Source organism: Platalea leucorodia (assembly GCF_965183815.1).
Source record: "Platalea leucorodia genome assembly, chromosome: 3".
Classification (NCBI taxonomy): domain Eukaryota; kingdom Metazoa; phylum Chordata; class Aves; order Pelecaniformes; family Threskiornithidae; genus Platalea; species Platalea leucorodia.
This window is the reverse complement of record NC_138825.1, coordinates 87,941,675-87,955,204: the sequence shown is the minus strand read 5'-3', so window position 1 is coordinate 87,955,204 and position 13,530 is coordinate 87,941,675. Positions and strand designations below refer to the sequence as shown.

At 42.3% G+C, this 13,530-nt stretch overlaps 2 protein-coding genes across 12 annotated transcripts in view; one reads left to right on the top strand and one right to left on the bottom strand.

Annotated features, from left to right (window-relative positions):
• The window catches only part of RARS2 (arginyl-tRNA synthetase 2, mitochondrial), a 39,634-nt gene extending 31,047 nt beyond the window's left edge, over positions 1-8,587 (bottom strand). The window contains exons 1-4 of the mRNA XM_082305274.1: positions 8,514-8,587; positions 7,818-7,891; positions 7,096-7,201; positions 2,991-3,074 (exon numbers count right to left, since the gene is read on the bottom strand). Coding sequence (XP_082161400.1) covers positions 2,991-3,074; positions 7,096-7,201; positions 7,818-7,891; positions 8,514-8,552 — 303 coding nt within the window. The 5' untranslated portion in view covers positions 8,553-8,587. The remainder of the gene's footprint in view (positions 1-2,990; positions 3,075-7,095; positions 7,202-7,817; positions 7,892-8,513) is intronic.
• Positions 8,588-8,800: 213 nt separating this feature from the next.
• ORC3 (origin recognition complex subunit 3) overlaps positions 8,801-13,530 on the top strand; it is a 44,563-nt gene continuing 39,833 nt past the window's right edge. For 10 of the 11 annotated variants that reach the window (XR_014227526.1, XR_014227527.1, XR_014227528.1 and 7 more), the window contains exons 1-2: positions 8,801-8,932; positions 11,544-11,598. Coding sequence is in view for 5 of the 11 variants with exons in the window: in XM_082305268.1 (XP_082161394.1) it covers positions 8,909-8,932; positions 11,544-11,598 (79 nt within the window). In the remaining 6 variants the exon portion in view is untranslated. Of the gene's footprint in view, positions 8,933-11,543; positions 11,599-13,530 lie in introns of those variants that run through there. The other variant, XR_014227530.1, reaches the window with a different exon arrangement.

Sequence of the window (13,530 nt, the reverse complement as noted above, 5' to 3'; positions counted from 1 at the left end):
ATGAAAGGGCAAGAGAGTAACCCGGGAGTAATTGGTGGGCAGAAAAGGACACTAAGTCCACGAATGTGGGTAGAACAGTGACCTTATGTAAAATGACAGAGTTCTCACATAAATAGGGTTCTAACCAGGACTCTCACCTCTCCTAATTCAGGTAACACATTTTAAAATAAAAAGAGTACCTTGTAGAACCACACCATACATTTGGATGAAAAAGTAGGAGAGCTTATGAGCTGTAAACTTGACTAGAGAATTTACCTCATTGTGTAGCCAAATGTTCTCAACAGGCTTTTTTTTTTTTTTTCTTTTTTAATTAATAAAAAAACCCCTACATACCATACCTCTGGGCTTCCTCAAAAGTGTCCTTTTCCCACAAATACATCTTATCTAGGCACACTTTGAGGTGTTTGGCCATTTCTCTGAAATTGCTAAGAGTCCTGTCCTATATCCAAGGTTTTTGTCAAGGTGTGAATACAGGGGACACCCGCTGTGCACAGCACAGCCAGATCACGAAGGTCCAACCCTTTGGGACACATCAGACCTCCCACATACTCCTTGTGACTGAGGGCCTGCAAGAAATCCCATGAGTTCTGACTGCATGAGCATTACCACGCATATGCAGGTCACTTGAATGGCACACGAACACATTTCTTTCACTTCAGGAAATCTCACACAGAAGTATGGGAGTTCTAGTCTTCATGATTATCACTAAACACAATTTAAGAGACAAAACTACTACTACAGAATCCTCTCCATCAGTTCACTGCAAGTAGACTGTAACAACAGCTCATGGAACGTTTGGTCATTCATAACTCTAACAGCATATTTAAACATCAACCAGTAGTTTAAGCGACACAGACAAAAGAGGTGCAGCTATTTCTAATTTTGGTAGTATAAACTTAAAATGCTTTCATTGTTCATCCTAGAACATGAGGCAGATTAATGTTTCTACCTTTTTCCAATTACTTTACATCACTGTCTGCTGTATTTCTTCATTAATGCTTTTTAGGAATAGCATCTGCCAAATATTCTTTTCCTTTCCCGTTGGAAGAGAGCATGTATATACAATGAAGAAGCAGAAAACAGGAGATTTTTGCAAGATTTTAAGCCTCCTCAGAACTACCAAGTCACTTAAGTCTATAACAGGAAGAGGAAAAAATAATATGTTCACATTTTACTAAAACTGCTACGTTTTTATAGGCACCAAAAGCCAGCCTGCTTTCTACTCCTTTAGTGCCAAAGAAATCCAACTATTCAGTCCTCATGTGTCCAAACACGCCTTCCTCCCTTCCCCCACCTGCAACTCTGTAAGGACACCGTGCATGGTCCCTACAAAAATGTTTCTACTTTGAAAGTATGGAGACTGTGTAAAATGCCTTAAAATATTTCCTGAACAGCTTGAACACAGTTTGTGGGAAGAGGAATCCTATGCTGACCATATTATCAGTAATGCATTCATACAGCCGGGTAAGTCCCTGTACATACCCTACATACTTCAGTTTGTCACACAGATGCCCATACACTACAAAACCTAATATGTGAAGCTGTATGTATTGGACAAACTTCCTGAAGATAATGGAGGCCTTTAACAATGTGAACTAAAGTGGATATCTCATTCCATTCAGTGGAAGCTTTTCTTTTTTTCTCCTCCAAAAATCCCCTTAAAATTCTTCTGCAATAGATATATGGAATAAATAAATAAAAAAAAGGAACTGTAGAAAACCCTTTAATTCTGTTCATATTACAGCACCTAAGAAGGTAAGCACACACAGAAATCATCAAATTTACCCATAGACCAATTCTCCGTATCAGTGAAAGTCACAGCTAGGTTTTATCTCCTCCTCTCTCTTCAGTGACATAATGCAAAATTACATGTCCTAATTCCACATTTTTTCCAGCAAAACTCTACTAGGCCAGACACAGTTTTGTTTGAATCATCAAACTGACTAGAATCCCTACAGATAAAGTACCTTGTGAGATCCTGTCCATGAATAAAAGCTACCACTGAAACTACTCTTTCCGTGAACAGTCAGCTGCCATGTTCTTATCAAGATGGACTGATTATAAATAGCTAATGAAAAATTAAAGGGATAAAGCAACTGATTGATAGGCATGCCTAAGAATTAGCAATTCACAAGAAGAAAGGGTCTTACCATTCAGGAAAAGAGGACTACAAGCCTAAGTGACTCAGTGGAAGTCATGATAGGAAGAGGACTTCACCAGTGTTAGGTGAGACCTGACTTCTTGTGATTAATTTTCTAAGACCACGATACCACTTTCCACAAGAGTTGCTAAGCCTACAGATTAAGGCCATGAACAACAACACGATGTAGCTTGCTCCACAAGTTAGTTGAACTGGCTTCGCAAAGCTTTCATTCAGTCCTCAGTCTAACAGTACCAGCCATCCACTTATTTTTATGCAGCTCTTGCAAATAATCCAGACAGACTACAACTGAGACACTACTCTTATAGACTGAGCAGTGTCTTCCTTTCATTAAGTTACTGGTTTAACAAACAAAGCTTTCAATTTCAGCCAAGCATTAGACTTTGAGGAATACATTTTTTTTTTTTTTTAAGCAAAGTATGTAATGATAGATCTGCTAGCAAATACTTTTATTTCAGGCATCTTTTCATCATCCTTTTCTATTTTAAACAAGAGTCTTTATATGCAAGATCAAAACTTTTGAGTTGTATACTGTAGAAACTCAAAGCAGATGCTAAGCCTGCCTTTTAAAGCAGAAAGAGAGAGGAAAAAGATGACTTATGATTATCAGTGAATGGTAGATACATTGTTCCCTCATAAGGACAAATTTATGTGAGCTTCATTCCAAATTCCAGGCCTACATAACAAATCAGCAACAGGGATCCTCAAAGAGAACTTACAAATGGCAGTTTTACATAGAAAATACCTTTCTAAGACAACAGTAAGTATTCTATAGTTTTATACTGAGGAATTTATTTTTACCTTAATGCACCTGAAATATAGTACTCACCTTTGCTAATAATTCCCTGTGTATTGTAAAGTTCACTGTTCCTGGACCAGCACTGATTTCACTCACTACAGCATCACATTTTAGCTAAAAGAACAAAACAAAACAGAAAATCTATGTGAAAACAGGTAAATTGGAAAATTCTAATTCAATCCACTATAAATATTAATTTAATCCACTATAAACATTAAATGTTATTTTATCGGTTTGAAGCAATCACAACAATCACAAATGGATCACTTAATCAATCCTGATGGAAAAGGGATGATTTTATTATTTCCAATCCATGCTTAATAGCTCTGAATGTAACTCAGCCTGAAATGTCGCACATATGTTTTATTTCAGTCCCTGCATGTGTACAGTCTGTTTTATTTTGACTTAGAGCAGTAGTTGATCTCTCTGTACACACAAAAGCTGAGATACATTACACAGCTTACTCAGTACCTGACAGCACTTTAAAAAAAAAAAAAAAAAATCAAGATCAATGTCTTAAAGGAAACCTCAGACAGAAGATTTGGACTGCTGTTTCTTGAAGTTTCTGACTTTAATGACAATGTTCTGTAGTATCCAGTGATACAAAATAAAGATGGTAAAGGCCAATTTATTAAAAAATTCATTTATAATTTCCATGAAGCACATGTTTTGAAAATTCTGAACCCACAAGGAATATTTGGGCACCCAATCCCTAATGCCAACCTCCTATTTACACAACTTTTGGCCTCTACACAGGCTGAGAGTTTTGGATCTCAAGCTGTCAGGTTTGAGAGTTTCTTACTAAACTAGCTGTCTTTTGCAGCCAAGAAATTGTCTTAAAAAAAAAAAAAAAAGGCATGGAAAGCATATAAAAGATGAAAAAGATGACACAATCGCTTTATCACTTGGTTAATCTTTGAGAGAGACAAGCTATACATTCCTATTGAAGCTCATCAGCATGAAGAAGTTCTACCCCCATTCTAGGTCTCCAGCTTAGACACTAACTTAACCAGGAGATGAAATCATGGTTAACCTTGAAGTTCTTTAACCTTCACAAGCTCCAACAACAACAAATTTCAATGCTTATTCACAAGCTACATGAAAAAAATATTTCTTGTATTGACTCTGAATTTCCCACCTTTTTATTTTATGAAAAGGTCCTTTTTATGTAGGGGGCAGAGAGAAAACAGAAATTCCCACTGAACTTTCTCCATACCATTTGTTCTGCCAAGTATTTTCTACACAATCTGTCGTTTGTCATCTCAGTGGTTTTTATCTCTCTTTAACATGAGTGCTCATCTGGCCTCTCCTAGCTTTAACAACCTCTCCTCCAAGTAGTAACTAGATCTCCCCGTGCCTAAGGCTTGGACCAGAATGCCACTATGCCGTACAGGGGCATAAGAACCCCACAACACAACGTCCCCTCCACAAGGAACTAACAGTCCAAAGATGAAACAAGAACCAACCAGTCAGATGAAATCAAAAGCCCATGGAAAAAAGACAATTCTGACCTGACAGACAATTCTCAGCTCATCAGAGCACATGTTTCATTTAGTATCACATTGCCTTATTATTTAGGCTATTTTAATCAACGAGAAAAATTTCCATTTCTTCTGCCTAACCTAAATATCTGTATTTCAAATATTGCGACCTGTTTCCTCAGAAGTGACTGAGAACATACTGTTGAACCTTGAGGCACTCCATCAACTGTTTATCATGACAAAAACTGATAACTGCCTACATTTTTCTGTCTCTTTGCTAGTTTTTGATATATGGTCATATTTTGCTAATTTCTACACTCTACCTTATTTGTGGATGACATGACCAGTCAAAACAAATTATGCTAAATGCATCTCCTTTATCCAGTTCCCAACAAAAAACATTCCTATGAGATCAATGATTTTTTTTTTCTTTGTCTAACCAGCACAGTCTATTCAGTTTTGGGGCTTATATTGATGGTCTGTTCTTCTTTACTGTTACAACTGTTCTTCCATGTAAAGAAGTAGGGCTAAGTGTCTCAGGTTTATTTAATGAGCCACAAACAATAAAGGAGAGAGACAATTTGCAGCTTTCTAAACACTGGGAACAGCAGCTGTTTTTAAAGTGACAGACTAGACATAAAGAAGAAAATTGTTACCGTGACGTTACAGTCATTGGAACAAATTGCCCAGGGAGGCTGTCTAATCCTTGGAGGCTTTCAAAACCTGATAGGATTTTAAAAGTCTGCAGCAATCTCACCAAAAACCCTCAACAACCTGCACTGAGAAGGAGATGGGAACAGATAACTTCCTGAGGTCCTTTCCAACATGAATTATTTTATGGTTCTAGATCATCTTTAAGCTGTTTCAGAACTTTTGGTTGCACATCTGTGCACCATCAGTTCTTCTTTCACCTGAGTCAGAATATTCATCTGTTACAAGCATGGGTCCAAGACAGAGAACTCTTCAACATCTCATCAGTGAAGATTGACATGGAGAAACAGTTTAGCTTCTCAGTAGTATTACAACTGTTTTTATTTGTCCTTTTTAACTCCTGATCATATAGCAACCCAACTGATTCCTTCTCAAGCTTGCTCTTTCGGATGCAGATGAAGAATCATTTGCACTTTCATTATTTGATCTAGCTCCGCTTTGCAACTAGCATCGGCACGATTTCCTAGTCTATACCCCTCTGCATTGGCATCAGCAACATATTTTTAGATTGTAAATGATTTTTTTTTCAGCTCAAATGATCCCTCAAACCTCAGTATCACCTTTCTGATCCCACTTTTGTTCAACTTTATGCATGCCAACTTCTCCAAATTTTTATTTCTTTCCCTTTCTTCAAGGTTTGTGTCACTTCTGTAGACCTTGTTTTGCATGCTACTTCTTTTTTATGCTGTAGTTAGTCTTAACACCTCAGCTACTGCCATTTCCCAGACTAACACACCTGAAAAACCTGCTGTTCCTCAATTTCAAGCTGTTAAGGATTTGAAAGCCTGGCCTGTTTGTCCCATGGGATAAATTTATCCATTGCTATTCTAGTGCTGGATTTTGAAGGCTAAGTGCAGGATCCTGCACTTGGGTCACAACAACCCCATGCAATGCTACAGGCTTGGGGAGGAGTGGCTGGAGAGCTGCCTGGTGGAAAAGGACCTGGGGGTGTTGGTTGACAGCTGGCTGAACATGAGCCAGCAGTGTGCTCAGGTGGCCAAGAGGGCCAATGGCATCCTGGCCTGTATCAGGAATAGTGTGGCCAGCAGGACCAGGGAGGTGATAGTGCCCCTGTACTCGGCACTGGTGAGGCTGCACCTCGAGTACTGTGTTCAGTTTTGGGCCCCTCACTACAAGAAGGACATCGAGGTGCTGGAGCGTGTCCAGAGGAGGGCAACGAAGTTGGTGAAGGGTCTAGAGCACAAGTCTTATGAGGAGCGGCTGAGGGAGCTGGGGTTGTTTAGCCTGGAGAAGAGGAGGCTGAGGGGAGACCTTATTGCTCTCTACAACTACCTGAAAGGAGGCTGTAGCGAGGTGGGGGTTGGTCTCTTCCCCATAGTAACAAGCAACAGAACGAGAGGAAACGGCGTCAAGCTGCGCCAGGGGAAGTTTAGGTTGAATATTAGGAAAAATTTCTTCACCAAAAGGGTAGTCAGGCATTGGACCAGGCTGCCCAGGGAAGTGGTTGAGTCCCCATCCCTGGAGGTATTTAAAAGAAGGGTAGACGTGGTGCTCGAGGACGTGGTTTAGTGGTGGACTTGGCAGTGCTAGGTTAATGGTTGGACTTGATGATCTTAAAGGTCTTTTCCAACTTTAATGATTCTATGATCCTATGATGTCTTTGGTTTTCCAAGCCACTGCATACTCAATTTCTTCCTCAAGTTTTGGGCAACAGTACAGAGCATGGCATACCCTCCTAACTTCACAAATATTATTCACTCTCAAACTATTTGAAAACAATAATTTCACAAGAACCTCAACTAAAACTGCTTCTCCAGTTCCCTGTGAAGATTCTGTGTACAATTACGCTAGGTGCAGCCATTAAACTACTCTGACCGAAACAGATGTTTGGACAAAGAATACTATTCACCTTATGACACCTGTTACATCTCTAGTCTGTAAGTTTGTTATTGCATAAATATATGATTAATGCATTAGCATACCCTTTCAGCTAGCTTCTGAGCTTGAAGATTAAGGTTTTGTGCTAAGCAATCACTAGAACTGTCTTCTGTTACAGAAGCGATGGAAAGTTGGAAATCAGCAACATGCCTGAAAAAAAGAACATATGAAAATCAGGAAAAAAACCCTATTGAGATGATGAGTAAATTTGGCAGATCCAAGCTGACTCTGCATATGACAAGTCTAATTGCCAAGCGTAAGCCAGTCACAGATACCTGAAAGTTCATTATGTTTAGAAAGCTGCAACAGAAGGCCAAATATTACCTTTGCTCTAATACAATCATAAAGTAGACATGGTGAGAACACCATTTCAGAATAAACAAAAATTATGCTCATGAATAAAAGTAATTTACTTGCTAACATCATTACAACTCTCAAGCAGGACACTGAAACAAATCTCATAACTGCACATTGGTTCTAAGCAGTTTCACATTCAGATCATTAATGCTGAAACATCCGCCATTCAACCACTGCCTATAATTTGTACAGCTTTTTAAGCAATTATATTTGTTTTGAGCTTGCTTGAAAAACTACAGAGATTTCATTAGATTCAGGTATCTTCTTGAAATTGCATCGGTATATTAGCTTAGGTTTGTTTTTTATGTATGTCTTTTTCCCTAAAGCCTTGTTAAGCTCTTGTAATAATAAGCACAACAGAAAATAGTAAAACATGCCATAACATCGTAAGACAAAATGTAAACACTACCTTTTTTTGGAGACAGGAACTGCAGATATGGACTTTACTAAGTTTTCTGGTGGCAGATCCAAAACCTTTGAAAGCTAAATTTGAAATAAAGAATAAACCGGCTTAAGCAAAAAAGATCCAGGAAAAGTACTGCTCCCTGTTTAAACACCCGCGGGGGATGCATCATTTATATTTGAAAGCAAATTTCAACCCAGATTAAAAAAAAAAAAAAAAAGGAAATACTTATTAACTATTATAAGCAATACAATAAAATATTCCATCAACCCCAAGAAATGTTAAAGGAGCCTTAGAAGAAGCGTGACAAAATGCGACGTAGAGCGGGTTTTGGTTGTTTTCGGTTTTTTTCCCTCTCGATGCAGGATCCCACCAAACCCTCGCATGCCTTTACCCAGTGGCTACACCTCCCTTAGCTCACCCCGCGCCCGGTAAGCGGGGGACGAGGCGGCCCACCCCGCGCCAGGGCCTCTCTAAGGAGCCACGAGCGGCTGGACGCTCGCCAAGATGCAGAGCCTCCTCATCAACCGCTCAGGGGCTGAAGCCCACGGGGAGGGGGGGGGACCGAGTTAACGCTTTCGGCACTGTAAGACGCTCGGAGAAGGGGGGGGGGGGGGGGGGGGTCCGGGTGAGGGCGCAAACGGGAAGCCTCGGTTATGGCGCGCCCCTCCTCCGAACAAGCCGCGGGAGGGAGCGGCGTACCTGGGAAGCGATGCTCCTCCGAAAGGAGCAGGCGGCCATGGCTGCGCCACCAGGCGGAAGGTCGCGGCCGCCCCTTCCCCCCCCGCCTCTCCGTTCCGCCCGCCCAGGGGCGGGCTGGGTCGTACCATTCTCAGGACAGGGGTGGGAGGGGGCAGGAAGAGCCGACGGGCCCCGCTTTGCGCGGAGGAGGTGCGCAGAGGCAGAGGGCCGCTTCACTGCGCGGGGCAGCGGGGAGAGCGGCGCAGCCAGCGCGCTGGGACGGAGCGTTTCACCGGCCCGCGGGCAGCCGGGCGGCCTTCCCGCAGCGCGCCTGCGCGGGCCCTCCCCCTGCGGCTGGGCTGGCGGCGGGGCGGCGTGTCCGGTACCGCTCGCGGCCGGGGCGCGAGAGGGGCGACATGACCACGTGCTCCGTCTCTAAGGTGAGGGGAGGGGGTGGGGGCTGCCGCCCAACCGCCGCCCCGTGAGGGGGGGGACGGCCGCCGGCTCTCGCTGCCGCCCTGCCGAGGCGGCGGGGCGGCTGGGGGCCTCGTACCGCCGCCGGGCGTGCGGCGCCGGCGTGCCCGAAGCGCTGGCTGCTCCCCCGCCTCGGCGGGACGGGGGCTTCGTCCGAGCCGAGCGGCCCCCTCGGAGCGGGCCCTGCCGGGCCGCGTGAGGAGAACAGCGCGGTCGCTGAGGGGGCTGCCCCGCCGAACCGCCCGGCCTCCCTGCCGCCTCCTGCCTCCGCCCCTCTTCCTAACGCCACCCGCTGCCCTGTCCCTCGTCCCCTGTGCCCAGGCTCCCCCGGTTGCCCCGTTCCGCTGTCTGCTCCCTTCCCTTGCTGTGTCAAGCCTTGGTGGCTCTTCATCCACTCGGTCCCGCTTTACCCCAGGCACTTTTTCTCCTCACAGCAGTCAGCCCTCCTGCCTTGCTCCTCTGTCCTGTTGGCGCACGAAAAGCGCTCGTACTTGAAGTAAACCTCGCCTAGAACTGAGCAGTAGCGTTGCAGCTGTAGGTTTTGTCACTTCCAGCTAAAGTCTGTTGGCATCGCTTGCTGCCACTTTGAAACGTTCATTGCGTCTTCCCCCGAAACTAAGTTAACAGAAAAATAAAAATAAAAGTGCTGTGGCTCACATGTCATCTTAAATTTCTGTTATCGCCTTGATATTTCTGAGCTGAAAGCTTTTATCTGGCCTGTAGTCAGGGCTGGCAGTAGGGACATCAGAGTCTTAATATGTAGCGAGACTGAAAATGTCGCATTGGAACGTTGATTTTCTGCTTTGCTTGATTATATAGTGAACAGTAGCAGTGGTTCACAGCAGGAAGGGACGCGTTTTATCGTCAGAAGCCTCCTCTCCCTTATATTGTTTTTCACTGAATTGTGATGTGCAGCTGGATCCTTCAGCATGGAAGTTGCTGTGCAGGTTACTACTTTTAGGAGTAAAGGGAAGTACTTCCAAACAAAGTTAAAACTTAATCCAAAACAAGTGGATTTGCCTTTCAAAAATGGCTGTTGCCATCAAGTAGTGAGGTAGTGAAAGGTGTCCCCCCCTTGCCTCCCGTGCCTTATATGTAATACTTCTTTCCCATTTTATATTCTGGTCTCTGCTACATTCAGTGGTGTAGGGAAATCCAATGCTTGTAAAGCTTTACATAATATGTTTCATTTAACTTAAGCATACATTGTTTTTTCTTTTATATATATGATTCATAGTTGCTGTGGCCGATTCCGGTTGTGCTCTTGTGAATTGCTGTTCTGATATGTTGTGCCTACTGCAGCATAAATAAGGCTGTAGCATAGCTTTTTGTAGTGGAATTGTTCCAGAGTATTTAGGATTTGTAGCATAATCACAACTTTTGTCCAGCCGGTTTTAGATGGTTGCTGATATACATGATAAAATGGAAAGTATCTGAAGGCATCTCCATAAGGCTGTTTTTCAGAGGAGGCTGATACCATTGTCAGTGTTTTACTGCAATTTCTTATTTGTATCAGAAGGGAAATAACATGTCCAAAGTCACCCAACAGACTAGTGCCTGTGATCAAAAGTGAACATACCTCTGGAGTTTTATTTTCGGTAGATCATTCTTACGCTAGTGGCTGAATTGTCCTAGGTTGAGTTCAGTGATCTTGGCTTGCATAAGCAGCTCCGCTGAGAAACACAGGAGTGAAGCAGTCTGTTTATCTGTCTTGAACATTTGTGTGTTTCCTTTCCCCTTGCTGTAGCACAAGAACCTCACAGTGAGAGTTGAGGAATGCATATGACTTCTGATATATAGGAAATTATTACAACTCTTCAAAAGAGATGAGTTTTTATTTGAGAGGATGAGGGAAGAAATTTCAGATTTTCTAGAGGAAAAAGAAAAAAAAAATCCAGAATTCAAAGCTTAATACTTGTGGTTTATTTCCTCCACCTTTGTGAGGAAACTGATCTAACTGGGAGATGACTTCTGTCTGGAGGACTTCCTTGGAGCCAGGGTTTTTATTTATCTGAACCCTTTCCAAATCATTTGTCGTTGTGCTTCTAACCATTTTTACTTTTTCGAGTTGGGATGCACGTGTCCTCTGTAGCTAGGGCGTGTCACTGGCTTTTGTAAGTGACTTAATAATACTCATTGCATTATTCGGGGTCACCTTTTCTATGCATCTCAGCTTCTTGCTTTTTTTCCTTTTGTTTTGTTTTTGACTGAAACTGTACTGAGAAGACTCCATTGATACGTCCTCAGGGAATCATTTCCTCTTAATTCTAAATCTGTTGGAGGTTATAATAAGTTTAAAGAATCTGCTGCTGTTCTAGTTGATGGTTGAATTGAAGAACATAATGGAAAGGTGAAAAAGTTCCTCCCAAATATGCTGGGATACTGCTTCCACTAGTTTTCCAGCTTGAAACAGGAATATAAAGGGACAACATGCAAATTGATGTCCTTAAGATGCTGGCAGTTCAGTTCAAATTGTTGGTTTAATGGAGCACTGAAATTAAAGGAGAATGAAGTGGCCTCAGGAGCCAGTCAGATTGATGCGCATGTTGAAGTTTATCTTTTTTTGCTATTCTCTAGGGCTGCTTTGTTTTTAAACCAAGTCCCAAGAAGAGGAGGGTGTCTCAGAAAACAGGTTAGTGCATTTTGATATATGTTGCAATGCTTAGGTTAATCCTGGAAGGTTCACCACATCTGACTGAATTCTGTCATAGCTGTATGAGGATTTCTGTTGCTCCTTGATGTTGATATTGCTGAAAACTCATTTCTTCAGAGGAACCCCCAGCAAATTGTTGGCTAATGTAAATGCTTTTTTTTTTTTTTTTTTTCATCTCCAGCAATCAGGATTGTATAGCTATCTTTGTCTTTGCAAATTTTTTTTACAGGAGAACTCCTTTCCATGTCACCATAAATTGTTTACTGACTGACAGACTACTGTTGTTTAACCCAGCAGGCAGCTAAACACCACACAGCCATTTGCTCACTTCCCCCCCACAGCAGGATGAGGGAGAGAATCGGGGCGGGGGAAGTAAAATTCATGGGTTGAGATAAAGACAGTTTAATAGGACAGAAAAGGAAGGGAAAATAATAATAATGATAAAAGAATATACAAAACAAGTGATGCGCAATGCAGTTGCTCACCACCCGCCAACCGATGCCCAGCTGGTTCCTGAGCAGCAGTTGCCGCCCCTCTGGCCAACTCACCCCTGTTTATATACTGAGCATGACGCCATACGGTATGGCATAGCCCTTTGGCCAGTCTGGGTCAGCTGTCCTGGCTGTGCCCCCTCCCAGCTTCTTGTGCACCAGGCAGAGCATGGGAAGCTGAACAGTCCTTGACTGGTGTAAGCACTACTTAGCAACAACTAAAACATCAGTATGTTATCAACATTATTCTCATCCTAAATCCAAAACACAGCACTGTACCAGCTACTAGGAAAAAAATTAACTCTATCCCAGCTGAAACCAGGACGCAAACTATTTATCTGAAGAGTCTGAATGAGCCACTTTTAAGCTATGGGAGTCAGAAATGATATCCCATACATAAGTTGCATCCTGTTCTCAGTAGTTTGCCTAAGTTTCTTGAGGAAAAGAAGAAAGAAAAGCCATTTGTGAAGATTCCATGGCTTCTGTCCACTAGTGTTCATTATATATATTTTCTTTTCTCCAGCCTATATGCTGTGTACACAGGTCTCTTGTCATTAGAGGAAGACTGAACAGGACTGTTATTTGAGCCACAAATAATGCTGCTTAAATAGTTGATGTTTGAGACTCAGGAAGCTTACTGTTCTTATTCCCAGGTGAAACTTTTTTGGGCAGCACCAGAGCTGTCAAAAGGTGTGACAGATTTGTATAAAAAAAGTGGAGGGGAAAGTAATAAGGCCAGATTTTTGTGGAAATCGCCACAGGCTCATTCATTACCAGAGGGACTTATTGTAACACCTGCTTTAAAATTAATCCCAAATTATTTTTTCTGTGAGATTTGGCACGTCTGTAGCTCAGGGAATGAGAGGCAGGGAAATAGAATCCGTGCTGTCATTCCAAGTTGTTGTGAGATAAATAAACCAACAACCAAGACCTATGCACTTAAACCACATTGAAGTTTTACCCCTTACTGGATATTATGTTTTCGTTTTTGCAAGATTAGTAGTAGTTGGATAAATCCTACTAAGCATGTTGTTCTAGTTAGCAAATTCTTTGAGACAGAAAAATAAATTCGACTGAACTACCCCTAAAAGAGAGGCAGAGGTGAGCTAGTTTGGCTGCTCACAGCAGTTGGTTAGAATGGTGTTCTAAATAAAGAGTACTTTGATGTGCATCTGGAAGCCCAAACCTTTCAAGTGTGAAGTTTCAGTTGTGAAACTTCACAGCATCGATAGTTGATAATACTGTTGCACCCCACAGAAGGCCTTCTGTGCACATTTGCACTTATAGTTTGAGTTTTGGTAGTATAAAAAGAATACTATGCCTTGGTATATTACCAATAATGTGGTAGCTGGATTTTCTTTAACTTAAAGCCTAAGCCCTGTGTAATCAGGGTGGGTTATGTATTTTATGTGATTTTTCT